The 26883-nt window shown below is 37.0% G+C and overlaps 1 protein-coding gene across 2 annotated transcripts; it reads right to left on the bottom strand.

Moving 5' to 3' along the window:
* Positions 1–612: 612 nt before the first annotated feature.
* Positions 613–24989, bottom strand: IL18R1 (interleukin 18 receptor 1). Of its 2 annotated transcripts, XM_034419866.2 has the most exons (12): positions 24766–24989; positions 21993–22184; positions 20468–20553; positions 18567–18792; positions 11791–11962; positions 10101–10254; positions 8814–8879; positions 7199–7349; positions 6177–6310; positions 3786–3947; positions 3223–3381; positions 613–2538 (listed from the first exon to the last, which is right to left on the bottom strand). In XM_034419866.2, exons 3-12 carry the CDS (start codon positions 20523–20525, stop codon positions 2138–2140), a joined length of 1683 nt encoding a protein of 560 aa, XP_034275757.1. In that variant the 5' UTR covers positions 20526–20553; positions 21993–22184; positions 24766–24989; the 3' UTR covers positions 613–2137. The 2 variants fall into 2 exon arrangements, with proteins under 2 accessions (XP_034275757.1, XP_034275764.1); XM_034419873.2 differs by lacking the exon at positions 21993–22184.
* Between the last annotated feature and the right edge of the window lie 1894 nt (positions 24990–26883).

The raw sequence follows: 26883 nt of genomic DNA, 5'->3' as shown, positions 1-26883 counted from the left end.
CTCAACTGATTGACTCATTTTTTTCCATTACCTTGGTCCGTTTCCTGTTAATGTCTTACTTTTCAGTTTCAGAGGCTTCAGATCTCTTTCCTACGAGACTTCATGGAACTACCTACAGGGTAAACAATATGATTTTGTACCTTCTTTAAAGCAAATAATACTGTACTGTGTGCACATGTTTAAGGCTATGGAGTGATGATCAGGCCTGCAGAAAGGTTTTATCCTTCCCTGTGTTGCAGGCTGGATGAAAATCATCTTGCCTTTGAGGAAAGTTATCATGGACACCACGGGCATTTGTCCATATATATTGTATCTAGGTGGCTAAAGGCATTGAGACTGAAGTTAGGAAAATGAAGATGACACACTTTTAAAAAAATGAGTAGGGCTTCAGTCATGCCATTGTGACTGCTTTTTTCGACCTTCTGGACATCCCTAATTGATTATTAAAGACTCAAACAAAACCCAGATATCTATGTAACTACTTTTGAAAAGAACAATTGTTACAAATTTTTCCTGTATTTTTTTTTTTAAATCAGAATTGCAACAGGGTCAGTAGATATTAAAATCGAAGCATACTGCAGTTGAACACATTTCAGTCGTTAGACTTCAACATTTGGATGTAATAAAATTTTAATACAGTAAAAGGTCAGTCAGCTTGTTTAACAAATGTGTAACATGGAAATCACGGCAAATCAATGTCTAGCACACATTTACTCTTAAAGTGGCCTTTATTCCACCCAGACCTACATTCTCTTGGTTGTCTCCATGCTTCTCTGATACTTAAAGGCGTGTGTGTAAGCTGAGAAGTGACTATGCAGAAATGGTTTTCCGTCACAAACTGGAACATAGGATTGCACAACAAAAAAAGACATGGGTTCAAGGTAAAGAAGTAGGGAAAACCAGGACCAACCTAAATCTAAATCAGTGTTTATGACTTTAACATTTTCTTTCTGACACAGAAAAAAAAACAACCTTCAAGGACTTAAAAACTCCAGAGGACCTGCTATCTGAGGTTATGCACCCTTTTATTAAAGAATTTTGTTCTGGAGAGAAATATTTTATGTAAAGAGAAATTCCTCTATTAAGAACATCCAGTAGACACAATCCATCAAATTTAATATGTTATCACATACAACCCTGGGGAATTCCAGGGTAATAAGTTAGTTTAAATTATAAATGTATTTTAGTCATCTTGTAGCAGCAGCATTATGTTAGGTGAATTTTCTCAGGCTGATGCCAGCCTGATCTAATAATCTAGTTGTGAGTGAGAGATCTATACAGCACTCCATATCCATATTTGAAAGCAAAAGAATGCTTCAGATGGGGTATATATGCAGCACCAGACTCCAACTAGCAGCCATTCTCAGGACTCTTTGACAACATTAGGACTTCAGGGAATGCACCAGTACTTTCAAGAGTTATAGACAGATGCCATATTCACAGTTATAGACATTTAAGGGTAGGGGCAGCATGAAGTTTCTGTAAAAGCAGAGTATTGCCGCTGTAGCTGGTTCTTTTAAACATATTTCATATATGCAATACCCAGATGAAAACTAAAATTGTCACTGATTCCTGCCCAAGTTAAATAACACAAGACCCAATGAATTCACATGTATTAGGGATCTGTAAGTGCTTTTTTTCCAATGTCTCTCTGTCACATACATAAACAGAGCTGAATTCCAAATATAGTTCTTGTTAATTGGGGACAATGTAAACCGTAAGTCAACCATCCTTCAACAAATGCTTGCATTTTATGCATCGTTCTAGTTGATGTTGAAATGTTTTGATTGTCTCTCTTGGGCTTCTGATTCTTTGTCAGCATCTGCTGCATTTAAGATTCAAACAACAATAAAATACAAAGAAAACACAATTGTTCTTTGACATGTTGACATTGGACCCCCCATTTTGCAAATAAATCTGTAAGGCAGAAGTCCGGCATTTTGACATATCGTGTAAAAAAATGGACAGCCATATGGAATATATATATATTGAATAAAACAATATATAAAAATATCATTGAAACCAAGTCTAATGACACAGATAGGACAACCTGAAGCCCCCACCCTCAATTCTGCAGCTGCCAAGTATCTGTGAACACGTTCTAATGTTCTGCTTCCAAAGCAACAGTGATGAAGGCCTAGTAGCAGGCAAGTGATGGCTCAGAAGTGATACCGAAGGCATTTGTTCTTTTTCTTCTATCCTGCAACGTTACCTCTTGACAGGCAGCTGAAATAGTTGGCTTGGCAGGCATGGCATAGCGAAGCTTTTTCCAAAATTTAGAATTTAAAGGCAATGATTTTTCTTCTTTCCATTTCACCACTTGGCTGGAAGAAAGAAGTTCCAAAGATTTGGGCAAGAAATCAAAATAATTTTTTGGCATGTATTCTATTAATATGACTTTGATTTTTCTCTCAACTAAGGCTTTATGCAGTCCAACTTCTAGCTCGAACATGACTTGGTCATAGACATAGTTTTGGCTCAGAATAATAATTAATCGTCGACTTCTGTCAATGGATGATTGGATGTCATCAATAATAGCTGTAAATAGAAGAGATTATATTTTATTTCTATGTAACCCCACTTATTCATATTTCACTCATTTTAGTTAATGTTTTATGCAAAGAAGATTTTGAATATTTTATTTTAATTCATTAATCAAATTTATATAGTGGCTCATCTTCTCCAAAGAGACTGACTGGGTGGCACATATCGATAAATAAAGCAATATAAAACAGATACAAATTTAAAAGGTTACAGTAATAAATAGTTGTGTGTGTGTGTGTGTTAAACAATATGATTGTGCTAAAATCAGTCAGCAGCAGCCAAATTTCAACATTTCAGAGCTTTAGGACAAAATCAGATGAGAGGAAGGGAGGGAAGGAGATGTTATCTGCAATATTTTCAGAAACAACCATAAACCACATCTAGAATAATTGCTTAATTCATCCCAATGCTTTTGATTTGAGCAAAAGAACAACCCAAGAGTTTCAGCACTTTTCTCCAAAATCATAGCAAACGCACATTCATGTGTGTGTGTGTGTGTGTGTGTGTGTGTGTGTGTGTGTGTGTGTGTGTGTAAACAGTATATAATATAGAGTATATAATAAAATCACACCGGTGCTATTTCTAGGAAACTAAATGGCTGTGGTATATTTTAAATTTAAGCAAAAGAAAAAGATATTTTACCAATCTATTCAATGATCATTTATCTCAACTACTTACCTCCTCCAGGAGAAATATCTCGTTCAAAAATGCATAGCTTATATCCAAAATGATCTTCTAATGTTTTAGGCAGTATCTCCAGAGCAAATTTTCTCTCTTCACCACATATTGGTGTACAGTCTTTCAAGTAAGACACAAAAGCATCATATAGTTTTCCATCTATAAATAAATAATTTACAGAGTCAACATACTTTTTTGACAGAATTACTTATAGAAATGATAAGCTCTCCTATTTCCTTGTACGACTGGCTAAATAGCATTTATTTATTCTATATTTATTTCATTTATCAAACACTCAAATAAAAATTATTTACGTAGCCAAAGGAGCGCAAAAACAGAGTGAACAGAATCAATAATTTCCCATTTTGGAGACTTGTAGAACAATTATTTATCTGTGTTACTTCCCAACAACAACTCTGTATCCCTAATTTCTATTTTCTTTTAGAATAGAGAAAGACTGTAATAATGAAAAGTGAAGAGTTACAATTTCTTATTTTTTCCCCTTCGATACTTATGGGTTTAAATCAGTGCTATTCTTTATTAAGTCAAATCAATCACTTTACCTCCCAGTGTTTCATCCTTTCCTGTTATATCTCTGAACAATAAAACAAGCTCAATCTTGAATATTACACATAGAATCACTATCATTACAGCAATGAAGGAAAACATTATGGCCATTATCATTCCAGCAGTAAAGGCATGAACTGGTAAATCTGGATTAGATTCTAGGAGGAAAAAAAAGAAGAGAATAGATTATTGCGTAGGAAGGCAAGCTTCTCCAATAATCAGAAGAAGTTAAAATATTTTTTAGCCAAATGCCTGTCTAGTATGCTTTGAGACAGAAATATATGTAATAATATTTTGTCTTGTACTTCTCTCTTGAAATAGAAAAATATTCTTACAGCCTATAAAGATATGAAACATTTTAGCCATTATTATGTAACCTTAACATAACCTACTAAGTTTATATATTATCGTATATAAATGAAGTGACAAATTCAGAACTAGAAAATCCATTTGCTTTCACTCAAGATCAATATTTGTCACTAAAGAAGCAACTAAATGTTGTCAAATGTATGTACCATATAAAGGTGCAGGGCACTTTTAAGGGATACTTAGGCTTTATCCATTCCCAATTATCCTTTATACGGTATATCAGTATATACAGTATATCAAGCCAATTTTATGCCAGCTGGATTTCAGATTGTCTATAAGTCAGTCAGTCTTTCTAGGGAGACCAGACAGGAAACATGACCGGATGAACTAATTTAATTTAATTGTAAGGCTATATTAACAAAATCTTGCAAGTGAGAAAGTAGAAATTTTTGACCATCTCCTTTACAGCCTGGGATGGTCCCTTCCGAGTGTCTTTCTCCACCAACTCTCCACTATGCCCTCTCTTATCTGACCACTCCCTACACAACATTTCTTCACCCTGTCTCTCAGGATCCTTCTCACACAACACTACAAAGCTATACTCATTTATGTAAAATTACATTACATAATTACATTACATTACGTACTCATTTATGTAAAATAATCATTAAAAGCAGAATCAAAAACATTATGCAGTTTTAGCTTTTAATATTGTAAGCGGCCCAAGAAATAGTTTACTTTATTGATTAGGCCATGGGCCATATCAAAGTACAGAGTTCCAAACACAAATTATTACTAAAATCCAATAACAATAATTTAAAACAGAATTAGAATAAAACACAATTTAAAATGAGATTGCAATAAAATACAATAATTTAATATATGGATAAATACAATATGATAAAATTATTTTTCAGTGTCACTTCTACAATCTATATACAAAGAAATTAATTATGGGGACATTGGCAGATAACTGGACAAATATACACATTCTAGATAGTACAGAATAAAAATCAATCTTAGGTAATTTTGAATTTTATATATAAGTAGAAGAATGGTAGTCTGAAATTAGAAACCACCTAATTTTTCTGTCTACTAACAGAGAAATTCATAGAAAGACCTTTTTTTATTATTTCCAAGAATTATCAACAAATATGTTAATATCTTCTGAGTTTAAGTGAGTTTAATATCTGAGTTTGTAGATGAATAACTAGCCTATGAACAGTAAATTATAATCTCTTATTGTTCTTCTATATAAACACTTTAACCTGTATTACAAAAGTCATTTTGATAAAGCAGATGAACATAAAATATTTTAAACTATATAGTGTTTATATCCAAAGTTGGCTTGAGAATGCCATTAGTTTTTTAAAAAGAAATGCTTAAAAATATAATCAATTAACCAAAAATGCTGGTCTTTTCAGGTGCTGAGCAAAATAATATTATTTTGTACAATAATATGGATGTTTTCCCATTTTTTAAGAAAACTAAACACTCAACATTAAAATAATTCATAAATCTCAGAAAATTTATGTTTCTCCTGAAATTGCATAAGATATTAGATGACAATTCCAAAACATGGCCTTTTTTTAAAAAAAAATGTTTTTATTCATTAGGACAGCGGGTGTCAAACTTGCGGTGTTATGTTGTCGTCACATGATGTATTGTGACCCTTTGCTAAACTGGGGGTGGGCCTGGCCAGTGCGTGATACATCCAGCCCACGGCCCGTGAGTTTGACATCCCTGCATTAAGAGATGGGTCTGAGAATATGAGAGTATTATCTAGAGATACCATAAATGTTTCGATATCAGTGGGCATTAAGTTGCTATCTCTGAAACAAACAATTACATCTACAAGAACTCAGATTTAGATTAAAATAGAATTCATCTAGTAATTAGCTTTGCATAATTTTCAAGGTCTATTATCAGGTACATCCAAAATTATCTCCCTACTTTCTAAGAATTCTTTTTAGTGTTTACAGTTTATTTTTTCTCTATATCAGTTTGGACTTCTGGAATATATGGAGACACCTGTATTTACACAATTATTTTTTATACTAGATTAAACTATACAATACCTTTTTGCAATATAAATGTTTGCTCTTCAGAACCATTTTCAGAAAAGACACATTTGTATGAAGAATTGAAGTTCTTTTCTTTCACACGTTTAAACCAAAGTTGTTTCATAACATATTTTTTTCCATTTTCATCACTGTTAAGAAAGGGGAATTGATAAAATAACAATGCTATAAGCATTTACTCTGGAGAAAAGCTCAGTGAAGTCAATGAATTTCACTAAATAGAAGAAGAGAGCTTATTGAATTCAATTAATTAATTTGCTCTTCAGTCATAAAAGTTAGTCTTGCTCTTTTCTTCAAACATTTTGATGTATCTGGAAGGATTTTGGAAGCTCCCAAGTATGTGAAGGGCAATTATTCTGTTGACCACTTTGTTAATCTTGGAAATATATACCTTAAATTGTTTTCTTTATCCTGAACTAACTAGCTTATTCCCATCTTTTAAAAATGTCTGGTTTATATTTTATGAATGAATAAAATACTAACAATTTCATCTATCCATAAAGTCCCATTCCTACTGTATGTTATGGAATTTTCATTTAGCAAAAATCAGGAAACAGTTGTAATTCCCTCTCCAAAGAATAGGACAGGCTATTTTTTTTAATAGTACAAATATGCCATTTTATTATATTGGATCTCAGTCATTGTAGATCACATTGCAAAATGTACCAAAGAAATTTAAAATACAAATAGTCCTCAATTTATAAAAGTTCATGTAGTCATCATTAGAAGTTACAACGGCACTGAAAAAGTCAGAGTCATGTGATCACTTTTTGCAAACTTCTGACAAGCAAAATCAATGGGGAAGGCAGATTCACTTAACAATCATGCTATTCATTTAACAACTGCAGTGATTCATTTAACAACCATGACAAGACATGTCACAAAACAGAGCAAAACTCATTTAACAAATGACTCACCAACAACAAATTGGGGCTCAATTGTGGTCATAAGTCAAGGACTACCTATATGTTTAATTATTGAACAAGTGTACAAAATATTCGGTTATGAATAGTACTTACTATTTGCGTTCTACCTTTTGACACAGTGAACTATTACTCTGGCATATTTCTATACTTTTATCATGCACGATCCAATAAAGTTCATAAGGGAATTCAACAAAGTTCTTTGAATAACCTAAAAACGCTGTGCAATTGAGGATTTCCTCTTTACCTAACAGAAATATTTATTTAAAATTAATAATTTTAATCAAAGACTTATAAAAATTACAAGGGAGAAAATCACAATTTCATACAATGATCTGCCAATACAGAAATATTTTCCTTTTTAACCCTTTTCAGAATTAAATTTCATTGATTTAATATTTGCTTCAATGAATATTTCCTACCTGCTGGAATTCCTGACTTGGTGATATATTTTAATATAATTTAACAACTACAAATAAAAACAAATAAGAAGTTGGAAATTTGAAAAAAAAACATTGACTTCACTGGCACTTCAAACTGAATATATTAGAATTCTATTTTTACAATCATTTGTTATGAACTACAATAATCTATGTATCATAGGACTTGCCAACAATGTTTTGATACCAGTGTTTCTTCTGTTTGACTCTTATACTCTTATTCTCAAAAAAGGGAAAGCATTGAAGGGTATTGAAATACATTAAGTTTTCTAAAAATTCAGAAAAAAATATTTTCTCATAGTACAACTACAATAGAGTAACTGTTGTGTACCACAATCCTACACATTACATCTATTGCTCACTTAAACATGACTATGGTAAAAAAAAAAAAAAATTGTTTACATGCTATGGACTACAGAACTATAAAATTGGTAGAAAACTAAAGGTCCTGAATGTCCTGAAATCTCTGAAGCCAGTTGTTTTAAAAAAATGACACTGGATACAGACACGTTCTTTGACAAGACAAATAACTAATTCTTTAAATTAAAATATCACTCTTCATTTCTCTTTACAATTCTTTCAAAGGCTTGCCAGCTACTTGCTTCTAAATGCTCTAAATCAGGGGTGAAATGCTCCCGGTTCGGACTGGATCGCCTGATCCAGTAGTGATGGTGGCGGGTGGTTCGGAGAACCAGTAGCAAAAATCCCTGCCCCCCCCTCCTATGCCCAGTTGAACCGCACAATCATCACAGGCTTTTTTTTTTTAAAAAAGCATTTTTTCTACAACTTCTTCGGCCAAAAAAATGCTTTAAAGAGTAAAAAAAAAGCCTCTGATGATCGCACAGCTCAGCTGGGATCATCAGAGGCTTTTAAAAGCATTTTTTTACAACCTCTTTAGCCAAAGAGGTTTTAGAAAAAATGGTTTTAAAAGAAAAAAAAAAAGATGGCCACCCCCATTCAGTCACATTACCATCCCCCACCAAACCACGCCCATAGAATTGGTAGTAACAAATTTTACATTTCACCACTGCTCCAAATACTCTTCCAGAAGGAATGAAGACTTTGAGGAATAGATCCTGGATTTAGATATAAACCAAGAAATATCATTACTTGGTTTATATTTAGTAATATAATATAGTAATATCAATGTAGCTCAAGTGCAGAAAAATCTATGGTATCTTAAAGGCAATTTATACAATCAGCTTTTGAAAAGGCACTCTTGTTGATAATATAGCCAAACATCATCACAGATTAATAATAAAGAGAAGTACCTATTTCAGTTTTGAAAACATTATGACCAGGTCCAATTAGCTTTGGAGTTATTTTTTCTTCAGTACCTTAAGAAGAAAAAAGAGAATTACTTAAACTAATTTTCCTAAAGTCCATCATGATGATAATCACTAACACGTTGTCCTTACATAAAACATTTTCTTTTAAATTTTAAAGTCATTTAATCAAAGATGATTCTTCATTTTAAAAAGATGATTTTGGACTGCCCCAAGCCATTAGAGTTTAGGATGTATTCTCAGAATTACATAGTGTTGATTTTACAACTACCTCATTTACTTAATGACCGCTGCAAAGAAGGTTGTAACATTGGAACCAATCACATGGTGACCCGTTTTATTTAATTTAATTTAATTAATTCAATTTATATGCCGCCCCTCTCTGAAGACTCAGGGCGGCTCACAATACATTTTAAAAAATAATTATATAAAAAAAATTGAAAAATTAAAAACATTAAAAACATTAAAAACTCATTCATGCCATTCATGGCCAGATCTCGCCAGATCACAAGAGCAACATCAACGGCCCCAGGCCTGCCGGAAAAGCCAGGTCTTCACCGCTTTTCGGAAGGCCAACAGGGTGGAGATGGTCCGGACCTCAGGAGGTAACTGGTTCCAGAGAGCTGGGGCAGCCACAGAGAAGGCCCTCCCCCGTGAGCCCGCCAGCCGGCATTGTTTAGCTGATGGGACCCGGGGGAGACCAACTCTGTGGGATCTTACCGGTCGCTGGGACCTATGCGGCAGAAGGCGGTCTCGAAGATAACCTGGCCCTGAGCCATGTAGGGCTTTAAAGGTAATAACCAACATCTTGAATTGTGACCGAAATGGGCAGACTCCATTATGGTCATAAGTCAAGGACTACCTATATCAAGCAATAAGACTTACTTCGCCCAGTAAGCATGCAGCCTTACAGCCAACAAGCATGAAGGACTTGAAGCGGAGATAATTTCTGATAGAGAGCTGCTGGCATGAGGTAAAAAAGAAGGGCTGTAGAGAGGACTGGTTAGAAGACCCTGTCTGTGCACACAGTCATCTATTGGGCCTCTGTTTTCTCCAGCACAGCTTGCATTACTAGCCAATACATGTATAAACGTGGGTAGCTTAAGCAAACGTAATCCATAAAGATAAGAGGATCGGAAGGTCTATCTCTGTGTTGTGTTTTCTTGAGTTCTCCATTATTTCATAACATACTAACATTCATATCTGTCACATTAGATCAAGAACACCACTGATTGTAGTCCCAAGTCATTTAACAATTTTACACAGCCTCACCTTTAATATTTAAATTGGTGGTACTTGTGCTGTTATATTTCTTTCCTGCATGAAGAAATGTTTTTACACATGTATATTTTCCACCATCCTTTTCTGTTAACTGATCAATGTGCCATTCTTCTTCACCTCTCTTATTAATAATCTCTATGCAGTCCTGTTTCAATGAAGATGGCTTATTATAAACATAAAATATACAGATTTTTTTTTTTTAAAAAAAGAGGACATATTGTAAGATAAAGCTCCCCATTCTACTGGAAAAATGCATCAATCTCTTTGTTCTAATCACTTGGATAAACATGATTGCACTCAGCATTCAATTTGTTTTATTCAAAAATTATTCTGCTTAGAGTTCTTAACCTGGGAATTAGCTCTACAGAACCCAAGGAGACTAGTGCCAGGGTTCCAAATAATAGCTCCATAGAAAGAAGAACTCTAAAGCAGACAAGTTCCTCAAAGAACAATTTCATTGGAAATATCATATTGGCACAAGCTGCTAAAAACCGATTCTGAAAGTTCCCACCTGATTAAAAAGTAAAAGTTTCCCCTTTCCCCAAACAATCAGCCACATTGTCCAATCAAGGCACTGGCTGATTGCTTGGATACTGTACTCCTCCTCTCTCCAGCCACCTGTTGGAATGTCCTTAGTTCCCACAGGAAACTATTTTATTTGGCTACAAATCCCCATTTATGCTCTCCCTCTCCCTATCCCTTCTTCGCACTGTGGCAATCCTGAAGCCTCCAAAATAACCCCAGCCAGGTTCAGTTCAGACAATTAGTATGCATAGATTTTCATGTTTAAACTAAATCCCCAGATTTAGTTGCTTAAAATCATTTATTTAAATCCACTCCTGGAAAATGCAGGAACTTTTGAAAAGAATGAGCCCGATGCAGAAACAACATTCTTATATTAATATTCATTCCTTTTTTAGTGAAATATGTAGTTATTACTAGAATGCATTACCAACAGAAGTTTGTATTTTAAAGCAGCATTTATGGAATTAACAAATTAAACCATCTGTAAACATTAATAAAATACTCCCCTTATTCAAATCTCTGTTAAAAAGACATTTAAAGAAGGATTTATTAAAAAAGAAATTATTTTTCAACAATAGATAAGTTGACTGGGAGTTGCCACCCAGCTGTAGAAGACATTGGCAGTGAAGTTTAAAACTCTAATCAGCTTCAGGCTAGGATCCTTGATGTATTTACTTCAACCATTCATGGAAACAAGAATATGAACTTTAGCTACATTCAGAGTTTTTTGAATAAGTGTGTAACTCCTCAAATGGATAGTGGTTGACAAAAATCCTCTCTTTGTACACCAATTCTACAAGCAGAGTGGAAATGTTTACATTGGAGAAAGAGTTACCATGATGAAAGGTTCATGAACTGCTATCCAAATGATGCAGAATTTAGTACTGCCTAGAAGATTCTATATACTATCTCTATAGGTGATGGCCCCTGATGAACATTATGCTGTATTCATAGAGACTGACTCTTCATTGAAGACACCAGGATCACTAAACAAAGAGGAGGACATTGTTGTTCGCAACTTATATGGTCATTTGTATTTTTGTTTTTGTTCCAGTGTATGAATGCAGTGAATGACAATTTCCATTGTGGTATATTACCTCCATCTTCCTGACTATAAACTATTTCTTCTATAAACAAAAAAGCATTTTAAAGGTACCTTATACCAGGTTATGTTGATAACATTTGCACTATCATTTGTACTACTGCATGTGAAAGGATAGCTTGTCCCAATTATTCCATCTCTTCCAGTAATCAAATGTTCTTCAGTGAAACAATTGTTTTTATTTCTCTTGATGACATTTAAGGACCATTCCTTACAGGTTCCATTTCTGCATGGGGAGAAGAAATGTGACATATAAAGCAGAATAGTTGTTTCAAGGAGGAGATATACATCCAACCTCTTCATTATTATCAAAATAAACTTATGAAATCCATGTGAAGAAATTAAGGGTATAGATCTCAAAAGTTTAAGAACATCCCCTTATATTTTTACTGTGGCCCACACTTTTAATAAGTGCTTAAAATTTGGATAAAACCAACTATTTCAATGGCTGAACTAGACTGCCAATCACAGCTACTACTTTCCTTATTTCTCACTCAACCTCACTCAAAAATGCTATTTAGCATAGCAAAACAAACTAGGGCGAAGTAAAGTCAGATCAAATTTATTATTTATTATTATTTATTTATTAATCAAATTTCTATACCGCCCTACTCCCGAAGGACTCAGGGCGGTGAACAGCCAAGATAAAATACAGATAATACAAATATTAAAAAAATCCCTTAAAATTATTAAATATTTCGGCCGAAACACAGATTAAAACACCCAATTTATAAAATCGCAAATTAAAAAATTTAAAAAATTTAAAAAATGGGAGTTAGGCCAGGCCAGCTTGCTGAAATAGAAAAGTTTTGAGAGCACGGCGAAACGTGCGCAGGTCCGGGATCTTCCGTATCTCTGGGGGGAGCTCGTTCCAGATGGTAGGTGCCCCCACCGAGAAGGCTCTCCCCCTGGGGGCCGCCAGTCAACACTGTTTGGCCGACGGCACCCTGAGGAGCCCCTCTCTATGGGAGCGTACTGGTCGGTGAGAGGCTATTGGTAGCAGAAGGCGGTCTCGTAGATACCCCGGTCCGATGCCATGGAGCGCTCTAAAGGTGGTAACCAAAACCTTGAAGCGCACCCGGAAGACCACCGGGAGCCAGTGCAGCTCGCGCAGGAGGGGGTCACATGGGAGTGCCACGTCGCTCCCATAACCACCCGCGCGGCCGCATTCTGGACCAGCTGGAGCCTCCGGGTGCTCCTCAAGGGGAGCCCCATGTAGAGAGCATTGCAGTAGTCCAAGCGGGAAGTAACGAGAGCATGAGTGACCGTATTTAACGAGTCCCGATCCAGAAAGGGACGCAACTGGCGAATCAGGCGGACCTGATAAAAAGTCCCCCTGGCCACGGCCATCATGTGCTCTTCTAAAGACAGCCGTGAGTCCAGGAGGACACCCAAGTTGCGAACCCTCTCCGTGGGGGCCAGTGACTCGCCCCCAATAGTCAGTGATGGCACCAACTGACTATATCGGGATGTCGGAAACCACAGCCACTCGGTCTTGGATGGGTTGAGCCTGAGTCTGTTTCTCCCCATCCAGATCCGCACGGCCTCCAGGCACTGGGACATCACTTCAAGGGCATCATTGGGGTGGTCCATGTTGATTGTTATAAGTAGGCCTTCTTTTTTCCTTCTTTCTCTTGTACTAATTTATAATCACAGTTGAGCTAGACAAATATATATATATATATATATAAGATGTATACTTATTCATTTTAAAATTGTGTTATGGATAATTGTTGCTTAATGACCTCTTGTTCAGTGACCATTCAAAGTTATGATGCTGCTGAATGAGTGGAATTTATGACTGGTCCCCATATTTGTAGCTGTCACACATCTCTATAGTCATATAATCATAGTTCAGGAACTTGGTGACAAGCTCAGAATTACGAGATTGCAGCATCCCACAGACATGTGGTCGCTATTTGTAACCTTTACTGCTGGACTCCAACAAGCAAAGTCAGTGGGGAAGCCAGCAGGAGGTTGCAAATGGCAACAACGTGACTTTGCATTTAAGAATTGTGTAGGATTTGCTTAGCGAATTGTTGGCACTGCCGTCGTAAGTCAGCACAGTCATGTGACATCATGCTTTATGATTGTGTTGTGTTGCTTGGCAATGGAATTGTTGCTCCCAATTACCATTGTTAAATGATGTGTATCTTTATCATTTTCTAAACAAAGTGGTGTTCACGTTCAATTAAGTGTGTTTAGTATCACAGCAGAATATTCTTGAATACACATGATCAAAATAGATTAGAAGACATTTTTGATGGTTGTAAACCATATAATGTTTGGAATGGGAGGAATAAGAATATCACAGGTTAAAACTACTATACAAGGCAGGTTATAGGTTTATTTTATCAATTTTTCCTCCATTTTTTAATTGGTATCCACACATTTTTTCATTCTTTTTAGAGGTCTATATAAATAATACTAATAAAAGTACAATGGATGGTGCTACATTTTGTAAATATAAAAGACTTATTTTTCCTGTTATTGTTAAAAGGAAGGAAGGATAATATTTCAAATATTTCAAAATTGGAGAGAAACTATAGTATTAATTTTGATTAGAGGCCTTAGGAAACAGATATATAATGCCTAATTCCTTAAAATGGGATGGGGAATGTTTAGAGGACTTAGTTTCATGATTGTCAAACAGTTTGGGTTTGGTTAATCATGAATGTAGAAGCAATTTAAGAGATTAGAATGACAGTGGAGAAAATAATCAGTGTTGTCTCTGTTACAAAACAATTGATAACACACGAGAATATTTGGAAATTCCACTTTAAAAGAATGAAAGGTTGAATTCATCATTTTCTAAAAATGTGATTGCTGAAATATTTATGTAAATCATAGCAGTGAAGTGTTTAAGTATCATTTAAGTGGCATAGACTTACTCATAATTTTTGTAACATTCTTCCTGTTGTAGACATGCTGAGAAAAATTTAATTTGCAATACCCTTCCTGTTATACACACACATTGAGGCTGAAAACTGGGCCATCACCTTTGGAGCTAAGAAAATTGAACAAACAAACCACAATTTCTGAAGCAACAGCGTTATTATGTATCTGTGCTCTGCTACAGAGTTTACTGATATTATATTCAAAGCTTCTTAATGCTTTAAAGTTTTAAAGACTCGTTGCACCAAGAAGATGATGATATTCAGAAGACTTTGGCTATCTTTCTTTTTCAGCAAAGTCTAAAAGATTTTGAAAGCTCTAAACTGTTGTTTGGATGTAGGCCAGTGACTAAGAAAGAATGAATAAACTGAGATTTAACATAAAAAAGTTCTATCAATCAAGTCAGTCCTGGATGAAGTCAAGTGAAATCCTTTTTCCCAGATTTCTCTGGGATAAGTTGCTCTATTTTTTAGAGAAGGAAGATAGGACTTTAGGGATTTATATTTTAATCACTTCCTCTGTAGACTACTGTTAAACATTCCAAGTGGGGCTGTTTTTGAAAATGCAAATATTTGACCCCTCATTATCATGTTTTCCCGAAAATAAGACCCTGTCTTATATTTTTTTGAACCCTGAAATAAGCGCTTGGCCTTATTGCCATGTGCTCAGAAGCCTGATTGGGCTTATTATCAGGGGATGTCTTATTTTGGGGAAAACGGTATCATTTCTCCAATTAAGATTTGGACACAATCTAAGGGACCTCTTGAGCTTTCAGTTCCTGCTCAAAGAGCAGATGGAAAATGAAATGGCCATTCATTCTATTCCCAGATATATCTAGTGCACCAATTCTGGCCTTTCCTGCATTGGGAGGTCCTACATATCATTGTTTGTACAGTAATAATCTCAATAGGATTACAGTAATGTGCTCTACGTGAGGCTACCTTGAAAACTATCTGGAAACTATCGCAGGTCCAAAACTGGTGTTTCACAAGTTCCAATAGTCAGGACATTCAGGTGTAATTCAAGGTCCTGATTATCCCATTTAAAGTCATTTATGGCATAGGGCCTGGCTATCTGAGATACTGCTTGTTTCCAGTCATTCCTGCCATCTTATTTGATCCAGCAGGGTGGGTGTGTCCCAAATCCTTTCAATTAAAAAATGTCATCTGGCTGGATGCAGGAGAGGCAACTACTCTGCTGCAATTCCTGACCTCAAGAATTAGCTTCCTCCTATAGATTTTTGTGGTTCCCAAGCTTATGTCACTTAGAAAATTGCTAAAGATGTGATTATTCTCCCAGGCTTTGGTGACAGTTGATTTTACAGCCGCTATTTTGTTTTGTTTTGGTTTTCTGGTCTTATTTGTTTTAATTTTGCTCTGGCATTTTGCCTTTCAAGTCGATTTTACTTTCTATGCATTTTTTTTTTCAGTTGTAAGTTGCCCAAGAGTCATTTAGTCATTTAATTTAAAAATTAAATTAAAATTAAATTAATTTAATACTCTAAACTCAGTGCTGGGACAAAATGTAGCAGTTAAGATTCTAATAGGGATGACTTTTGCAGATTATATTACAGTGATCTTGAAAAAAAGACAATTGATATGGAGTTGGAAACGGAACACACATCAAACAATTGCTTTTGATCTAAAGATCAAAAGATACACTAACATAAGATTTGGTCTTCTGTACGAACTTACTCACAATTTACAGTGCTCATTAAGTGTCCATTCATTTAGTGACTTAGATGGGTTGGAATTGAGATATGATCCTTCACAGTTATAGAAAACTAACTCTGAAAATTACTCGAAAGGAAGAGGTGACTTGCTACTTACATGTGTTACATGAGTGGGATAATTTTTTAATGATGAAATTTTAATACATGTAACACTTTGTCATACTTTAACTTTAAATGCTACAAATACTTTCTTGCTTTTATATCACTGTTGACATTATGGTCTGCTGGATGCCTGCAGAGCTGGCAGCAGAGTCAGACAGCGAGGAGGTTGGGGAGGAACATGTGCCAGTCCTGGAGTCTAGGGAAGGCTCGGATGAGGACTCTGTGTTGGAGGCAGAGAAAGGGCCATCTGAGAGGTACATGCTGCCTCTGGAGCCTCCAGAGTCAGACCTCAGTGAGGCAGAGGAACAGGGGAAGCCAGTTCCCTCCCATAAGACTTAAAAGAGGAGCAAAGGCACGTGGGCCTTTGCAGGAAGCAACGTTGTTAATTCTGTTCAGTTTAAAGTCTGAAGCTTTGTTTGATTCTGGACTCTATGTGGCTTTGCCAATTAGGTTTTTGGCAGCATGTCAAGGGAGATAAAGGTGGGTGATTATCAGCCTTATCCCGAAGGACTCTTTACAACTATTTGAGACTCATCTGTGAATAAACAGAATTCACAGCTGTTGCAAGAGTGTTTTGGGACTATTCGTGTGTTTTACTGACTCAGGAAGCCTAGGTCAGAACAGTTGGAGGAGGAAACGGTTACTAAATTTACCATGGGAACATGCAGCATTAGCTCCATTGCAAAAGAGATGGTTTATCTCCGATTACTAAATTGGGTAAATGTATATTACTGAAATGTAACATCTGGAACAAAATATATACTTTATAAAGGAATGCATTAACATGAAGAATCTATACCTTTTATAGCACATATAACTAACATTGTTTTAAAAAATGCAATGCACTATTTCAGAAGTTTACTTAGGTTAAAATGCCTTTTTTGATTCAGAAGCTTCTACTGTCATTTAAAGAAGGAAGTTTGATTTCCATATTAAATTTATCTAACTAAAGGGTGCATTTTCTTTTTCTGGTTCATGGATGGCAAGTTTTACTGTTGCAAACTTTTTCCCAGTAGCTATATTGGAATTGTTCTTTAGGGAGGACAACATTAATGTTTAACTATACTCCGTATTTTTCGGAGTATAAGACGCACCTTAGTTTTTGGGAAGGAAAATTTTAAAAAAGCTGATTGGCAGGTAGATCACCTCCCGGAATACCCCCAATCAGCTGTTCCCAGAGGTGAATTTTAGCAACATGTTCCTTGGTTGTGAGCTGTGCCTTACCTTATTTTTTGCTTTTTTTTCTGCCTCTGAAACTCTGTTGCAGAAAAAAAAAATTCCTGCCTCTGAAAGCCTCCGAAACAGAACTTCAGAAAAAAAGCCTCTGAAGCTGTTTGGGGGCTTCTTTTCTTGAGAAGCTGGGTGGGGCTACATTCGGAGTATAAAATGCAGCCAGATTTTCACCCTCTTTTTTGGGGGGGAAAGGTGCATCTTATACTTTGAAAAATACGGTATCTTGGAACATTGGGTTCTCTTCCCATTTATTTTAATTACTGGGGTTTGATCCTTCTGATAATGCTAAATTAATATCATGAGGGAACCGAAATTTGGTAACAACAAGTTTTTTTTGACAACTTGTGTAGTGTATGAACCTATACCTTAAACTAATAAATAGCCTTAAACTGTGGGGTATGTTTTTTTTGTTATTTGAGGAATTGAAACATAAATATTTCCCAACGCATGCAAATAGAAATATATTCAGTTAACAACTTTTTTACTATGGGCCAACACTCCAAACTCCCTCTAATAGTAAGGGATTTACCATGGATTTTCAAATTAATAAAATAAATTATTCTGAAAATCTCATTTCTACCTTTCTCACCAGCCAGAATTTAGTCACCAGCTGACATCTTCACCACTATTCTGTTGCTACCAGGTATTCAGCCATGTGACGTCCAGGGGACAACCAGCTGCCATTTTAAAGACTTATCCCCTCGCTTGGAAAACTTGTGCCCATTTCTCAGCTAACTAGCCACAAATTGAGGGAGGTGACATCCAGGAAACTGAGAATGGACCATAAGGTTGGAGAACAGAGACAAATATGGACATAACTCCCTTCTTAAACATACAATCCTTTTATCTATGTATTTAGTGCACCTACCCGAGACAGCATTGATAGATTCCAGTATCATTCAGTAAAATTGGCCAAAATTGCAAATTAGATCCATTCAAATCAATTCTGCTGTCTCCATGAATTAGCACTTCTCGTTTTTTTCCTTTATGCCACTGGATAACTTGTCCTTCATGCTGTGGTTTTTTAGGGCAGCAAAATGAAAAGTATTCTTCTTCTAGCACATTAATAGGTGAGTGCCTTTCACAAAGCTTTCCTTCAGAAAATGAAAACATATAGAAAATAGAAAGACTATTTGTTATTATTAGAAGTATAGTAATACTTGGGCTAATATAATTCAGCTTTATAGCACAAATTGTCCATGGCAGCGTTTTTGTTTTTGTTAAAAAAAAATTGTTTGCATATATGCTAGAAAGAAAAGTACAAAATGGCAACATTCCTCATTTTGACTTCTTGTTCTACCCTCTTTAAATTCCAATTTAAATATTGCATCTGTTAACAGTTCCATTGCATCATGTGTTATAAACTAACAAAAGCTTAACATTTTAATAATGTGTTACAGAGAAGATTCTGATTTCATGAATCTCCTTTTGATTTTGCCTTCTATACACTAATACAACTGTCTACAACATTTATAATTTTAGAACAGGGGTCCCCCCAACCCTGGGCTGAGAACCATTCAGAACTGGGTGATGCGAGCAGTGGGCTGGCGCACACATGCATATGCACAGCTTGACTTACGTGAGCAGTGTGCACATGCATGTGTGCACAGCTCCACTTGCATAAGTCGAGCTGTGTGTGCATGCTCATGCGTGCCGGCCAGCCACTCGTGCAAGTTGAGCTGTGTGCACACGTGCATGCTGGCCCACCACTCATGCGGCAAGGTTTCCCTCTCCGCCCCCCAGTTGGGCCACCAAGCCGCAACAGTAGAACATTTAGGATTCCAGAATCACCAGCTAACAAAGCTGCATTATTAAGTTTGTTTGTTGTATTGGTCAACGCGATTCTGGCAGCCTGCAGACATATTTTTGGACATTTGGTGTCAAAAGGCCAAGATGCAACTGAGTGATACACAGCCTGTCCCATTTTTACACATGTTGTAGGTGCTATTTTGACTTTTTAATATCTTTACCCTACCCATCTGCCAAATCCCCTAGGAGACCTATCATATTTAATTGATATTTTTCAAGGAACCTCATTAATATTTCATGATTCTGAAACAGAATATTAAACCTCAAAATGATTTATGTCTTTAAGCATTTGTGTCATAAAATCTTGCAGACCACAGGTAGGGAGGAGAAATAGATCTTACTGATAATGATGCCACAATAACAAGCAAATTTTGGCTCATTATATATTCTTGCCTTAGTCTAATTAAGAAACAATCCAGTTGTAAGATCAAAAAGAGGCTAATGACAAATTGCTGTATTTCAAACTGTGTAATGTCACAATGGGACACACACATTCACATTCTCTAGCATACATAGTTATGGAACAGTGCTATAAGATATTGTGGTTTGAGTAGCGGAGAAATGATATTTATCTTAAGCAAACTCAAATCGTTGATGATATTGCAATGACATTTATTTTTCATTAGTATTAGATCATTTCCATTCCTTGGAAATATTTAGAGGCTGAACCTCCAATCACTTTTGATTTATTATCCTGCTGAATGGTACATTTTTACATGAAAGTCACAATAGATTATGATGAAACGAAAATATGTAAATTTACAACCGCCAGCTTATCTTGACCGATCAACATACCTTTCTCAAATGTTACCCATAACAACTTTCCATTATTTTGATGTTTATGTACCATCTGCATATGATATCTAGTCTCCGATAGCATAGACAGTCTTAAAACAATCAACCCAAAATGGCATGTTTTAAGAGAGAGAAAAGAGAGAAAACAAAAGGAGTTATACTTACCTGAGCTGATAAAGCTAAGGATCAGTGTTAGCAAAACTGCCAGATTTTCAGAACGCATTTTAAAATTTGTTTAACCTTAGTTTCTCCTGCAGAGCAAATAAAACCCCACATTTTAAAAAAAATCTAATTGAAATATAATTCTAATAGTATAATTCACTAGACTTTAATATGATGATATGAATAACACACACATAATAGTTACATCTGAATCAGTGGTGGGTTCCTCCAGGTTCTGCCGAGCCAGTAGTGGTGACGATATGACATCACCGAACTGGTTCTGCCCTCCCCCCCTGCCCCTCCGCCCCCCCCTGCATTATTCTTACCTTACCCCCAATCTATTCCTGCCTCCTGAGTCCCAGCTGATCGGCTAGAGGGCAAAAAATTGTTTAAACTCTTGGCACAGGGCTTCAAAGGGCCGCCCTACAGCTGATCAGTGTTAAAAGAAAACAAATGAGTAGACCGCTGCCTGCAAAAATAAATGGGTAGACCAGTGCCTCCAAAAACAAATGAGTAAACCGGTGCCTCCAAAAACAAATGGGTAGACTGGTACAGCTCTGAAAGCAGTTAAAAGCCTGGTAGACCAGTACCTCTGCTAAATCCTAAAGAATTGTCACATGACCATCAAGCCACGCCCACAAAATAAGCCACACCCACAGAACCAGTAGTAAAAAAAATTAGAACCCACTCCTGATCTGAATCTAAGATTTGAACTAGGAATCAGACTTAAGGGAGGGAGGGAACATTTGCCTAACTGATATGGTGAGCCATTCTTCTGCTGAGGCTCATTCTTACAAACATGGCTACCCGTGTCAACAGTCAAAAAAGTCAAGATGGTGGCAATGATAGTATAATCAAAGCTTCACCCATTTTTTTGTGTGGCATATTAGAAACAGCTAAGCTTTGATTGCACCATCAAGGCTGCCATCTCAACTTCTCTTTTAACCATCTTTATGGATTCCCCTGCCTATTACTATAATTGGAAGCCAATTACCTTTATTCTAGAAAAGACATCAAGTACTTATGATTGCCCAATAATTCTACAATAACTCTAAAATAGCCAATTATAGAGTTATTGTAGAATTATTGGGCAATCATAAGTATTTGATGTCTTTTCTAGAATAAAGGCATTGGCTTCCAGTTGAAGTGCCAATGACCTCTCTGGTCATTATTTCCAAGTAATTTTGGGTATTTTACTCTTGAATCAATCATACCCTACAAGCAATTCACAGGAAATTTATTTTTATTACATATATCTGTATACAATCCAGTTCCCATTCTGTTTCATTCATATGATATCTTATTTATGCCAATATATATATATGCTGTCCAACTGGATAGAAAACATTCATGATCCATTATAATTCAATCACTGATGTTTCTGACAGGAAATAATATTTCATCCTTTTAACATAGCACTTGAGGCCTGCGTAATCATCACAAAAACAAAAAAAATATGAAATCGCTGCCTCATCACATTGCATAAAAGCTTGTGTCCACTTAGTGTATAAATCTGGTCATGGTTTACCAGCAAGAGCTGAAGATTCCTAGATGTTCAGTGCTGAATCTGTTTTAAGAGTTACAGCAGGAAAAGCCAATGTACTGTAGTAGTTATGGTCCTGGACTAGGATAGAAGAAAACCAGGCCCAAGCCTTGGAGGTTCCCTGGGTGATTTTGGGCCAATCACTCTTTCTCAGCCAAACTCCTGTCTCTCGGACGCCTGAAGGAATAGCAAGACATAAATCTAATAAACAAAAGCCCTAAACTTCTAAAAGTTTAGGTAGTAGTAAAAGTAGTCCATGCCTTATTAACACAATTGAGCCTAAGATTCCTGTTGCTAAGCAAGCCAGTTGTTAAGTGACTTTTGCCCAGTTTACAACCTTTCTTGCCACAGTTGTTAAGTGAATCACTGGAACTGTTAAAGTCAGTAGCATGGTTGTTAAATGAATCTGGCTTCCCCATTGATTTTGCTGGTCAGAAGGTTGCAAATGGGGATCCCATGTCCTCGGGACACTGCAATCGTCATAAATACATGGACCCGAATTTTGATCACTTAACCATGGGGAAGCTCAACGGTCATGTGAAAAACAGTTAGAAGTCACCGTTGTTACTTCAAATGGCCACCAAATGAATGTTTGTAAGTCAAGGACTACCTGTAATTGACTCCACTGCAGAGATAGCAGACAAAGTGGGGGGGGAGTATCTGAGGAATTACAGGCGGTCTTTACATAACCAATTGAACGTACAATGATATTGAATAAGTAGCGATAGTCACAACATCTTTGCAATCATGGTGACCCTCACTGCCAGGTTCCGACAAGGAAAATCAATGGGGAAGGTGGCAGGAGATTGCAAATAGTGAAAGTATGACATTGTGCTTAATGATAGTATGGGATTCACTTTATGAAGGCAACCATAAGTGCAGAACTGTGGTTGCTAAGTGGTGCAGTCACATGACATCACACTTGATGACGGTGTGACTTAGTGATGGGAATGTTAGTCCCAATTAGCATTGTTAAGTGACAACTATCTGTATAGGTATTGCTGTATAAAAAGATTCTAGAGCAGATCATAACAATAACAATCTGAAAGCATCTTAAAAACAATGTGATGATTACCAGAAGTCAGCCTGAATTAATCAACAAATCTTATCTAATTTTTAATTGGTACTTTGGTAATAGATTAAGTAAAAATTATATATTCCTTATAGCAGCACATAACAGGTTTAAAAATTGCACTCATGAAGCTCTTATTAAAAGTTCCTCATCAAATTGGAGGGAAGGATTGCCTCAAAATTTAATCTTAAGTGTTTTACTCATTTTTTAAAAAATGTAATGACTTAAATCACAGGTGTCAAACTGACCACCTTATGTTGCTATCATGTGCCATCACATTTTTCCCATTCGCAGAGCTGGGATGGGCGTGGCCTGCACGTGGCGCATCCGGCCAGCGAGCTTCCAATTTGACCCCCCTGACTTAGATGATGTAAAATTCAGAGTAAATACAGAATATTTATCAATTTTGCAGATGATACGCAAGTTGGATGAGAGAATAGGTCCACAAGGAAGAAATAAAATTCAATCTGAGCATTGATAGAGAAATTTGTTTAAAGTTACAATGAAATATAATAAATAAAATGTTGTAATAAAAAGTTAAATTGAAAAGTTATGGGATGGGTATACTTGTCTTGGTAAGGGATTTGAGAAAAAGTATTTGCAATAAAAGCTTATTGCAAATGGAAAGCAAGTGAATATTGTGATATGGTTGCAAACATTCCACAACATTTCCAAATCATGAAACTAACAGTTCTTTTTTATTCTTTTTTGTTTTTGTTTTTGTTAGAATTAAAGTATTTAATTTGCTCTGTGGCCTGAAGGTTAATTCAGGACCTAATTGAGAAGAAGGTTCGTTTATATTTAATTTAGGAAAGTGATTCTCACTTTCCAGGTGAGCCATCCAGCCTCCTCCATGTTAACCACCTGTAATGTAGCCACATCTTGTTGGCTGTCATTGCCTTAGCAAAAAGGGATTCGTGACTGAAAACTTGTTTATTGAAGCACAGAAGTCAAAGTATAAATACTATAGCAGTAGAGTAGTAAAACTCAGAAAAAAATGACAAAAGTGAACAGATTTCAGTTGTCATTATTATGAATCCACGTGTGCCATCTTAAGGGGCACCATGATTTCAGACAAATCAGGAAATATGTTTGTGTGATTTCAGAGGAATAGAGACCCAAATACCCCTTAATAAAGATGTCTACTGAAGAAAATTTTGAGCAGCAAGCTTCTGCGTAGTAAATTATTATTATTGTACACCATGAGGTACAACAGAATTACTCAAACGATAAATGGATGGACATTTTTGTGGCAATATTTAGTTTCAAGATGCCTCCAAAAATAGAAGGGAGGAGAAAATATAAAACACAACTATAATCATCTAATTACCTCAAGAAGAGTGAACCACAATGTTTTTTTTTAAAAAAACAAACAAACAAAGATAGAGAGGAAGTACTCATTTAACTGTGCAGTCTCTGTATCTTTACTGGCTAATCCCTGTCTGGGAAATACCGATTTAGAAAAGTCAAATTCGGGCTGAAAGATCCACTATTACTACTGCATGGTAACAGAGAGTTTTCTGTCTCTTTTTGCTGCCATCTAGTGGTCCTCCGAATCTTTGCAGCCCAAATCTAGGAAATCCAGGATGCTGAACTAAACACGGCTCTCCCGATGACAGCGAATTCTGGGAGCAGGAGTCTCAGCGCCTTTTCCAAAAGTTGCATGGTTGGGAAGATGGTCCTTACCTTAAGCCAGATGCAGGTGCAGAGAGACAGTGGGATGAGGCTGAGAGTTGGATGGGCTCCCAATGCAGACGCTTTGGAGGCGAAGGTTTTTCTCTGACGATTCCCCAGGCGAGGATTTTATGCTTCTGCCCTAGAATTTAGCAGCAGGAGAGGAAAAGAGGACCCTCGGTTTCTCCCAGAAGATGCTTTCGATCGGCCGGGGATTGACCTGCTGTTGCTAACTCAAGAATGACGAGAAAGAGGAGCCTGGGGGCCCTCCCTGACTGGAAGCCCCGCCTTCCACCCCGCAAAAGTCCCCCTCCTGCCCTCGCCCCGTTGTTCAGACGAGAGACGTGAGTTGATTCAGATGTTCCGCGCGCTAGACGTGCCCCGAATCCGGGGAAATTGGGCTTTGGTTAAGCGGGGAAATTCTAGGAGAATTGCTTTCAAAACAAGAAAGGGGTGCAAGCGTTTTGTTTTTTTTTAAAAAAATTTTTTTTCTACACCTCACCCGGGCAAAAGACCTGTCGAAATCCTTGAGAGGTGCTTTTGATTCAGAGTGTCTGGGAGCCGGTAGTAACGTTTCCGATGGGGAAATGAGGAAACGGTGTGGTGTAATGAACTTTTTTAAATACGCGGGTGAATAAATTGCTCTCGCCCCTTTCTCAAACAACTTGTCCCTGCCACATCATCTTGTTTGGCTGTCCTTATTGATGGTGTACAGAACACATTAGGCAAGAATTGAAGGACTCCTCAGTTTTTCCCTCTTCCCCCCCCTCCTCCTGCTTTCTCCCCCAAATTTCTGAGCAGCAGGAAGTATTTACCAATAGTTGGCAACAGGGCCGGATTTAGATGAAAAGAGGCCCTAGGCTATTCCACTTATGAGGCCCTTTCACCTATAGTGAAAGTGTAATTTTAATTTTGCTAACAATTTGAATGTAGGCCCCTCTTGATCTTGAGGCCCTAGGCTGAAGCCTAGTTAGCCTATAGGAAAATCCAGCCCTGGTTGGCAAGAGCTTGGACGATAAAAGTGGAGAGCTTTGAGACCAGCAAAAACAAAACCGTTCTAGTTTTGCATGAGTGCTTTAAGGGAATTAGCATCTGATAGCCCAGATTTGATAGACACAGATAGAGAGTGTTGTTTTAGAGCAGTTAAATGCCTGTTTGAAAACCATCCAAGTAATAGATGTTGAGAGAACTGTGAAGCCAATAGCAGAGACTGTCCATCCCTCCTGGTGGAGGGATGTTCCTGGTCGACTGTTCTAAAGGTGTGAATGCCTGTGGATCAACTTGTGGATCGGCTTAAGCAACGCTGTTAGTAGAAACTGTGCGATCCCACTTTTCAGGAGTTCTCTATGCAGGAGGACTTTGCTGCAAACTATAGAATAAATTTATTTATTTATTTATTTATTACATGTATTTATATGCCGCCATTCTCCCGAAGGACTCAGGGCAGCGAACACAAATTAAGAAACAAGTACAATAAAATCATAATTTAATCCAAATAATTAATTAGTAGTAAATAACAAAGCCCGGAATCAGTCTCAGCCTATTTGTTTGAAAAGCCAAGTCTTCAAGTCCCGACGGAAGGAGCGGAGATCAGGAGTCATCCGGAGCTCAGTAGGTAATTCATTCCAGAGGGTGGGAGCACCCACAGAGAACTCCCTACCCCTGGGCACAGCAAGGTGACATTGGCTCGCTGTCAGAACCCTGAGGAGAGCGGCCCTATGTGAGCGAACAGGACAGTGAGAGGCAGGCAGGAGAAGGTCATGCAAATATCCCGGACCTAAGTCATGAAGGGCCTTATAGGTGAGGACTAGCACCTTGAAGCAGACCCGGAGAACCACTGGTAACCAGTGCAGCTCACGCAGGAGGGGTGTTATATGGGAGTAACGAGGGGCTCCCATAACAAATGGGAGAACACGGCAGATCGTAGCCATAGACAGCAAAGCTGCTGCTGAAGGAAATACCACTTTAAAACTAGAACAACTAATTCAGTGGTGGAAATCAATTTTTTTTTACTACCGGTTTTGTGGGCGTGGCTTGGTGGGCGTGGTGTGGCTTGGTGGGCGTGGCAGAGGAAGAATACTGCAAAGTCTCCATTTCCATCCTACTCCAGGGGAAGGATACTGCAAAATC

Source organism: Pantherophis guttatus, chromosome 5 (genome assembly GCF_059756535.1).
Source record: "Pantherophis guttatus breed Tessera chromosome 5, ASM5975653v1, whole genome shotgun sequence".
Classification (NCBI taxonomy): Eukaryota; Metazoa; Chordata; class Lepidosauria; order Squamata; family Colubridae; genus Pantherophis; species Pantherophis guttatus.
The sequence above is the reverse complement of the archived record's forward strand: the minus strand, read 5'-3'. Positions and strand labels throughout refer to the sequence as shown.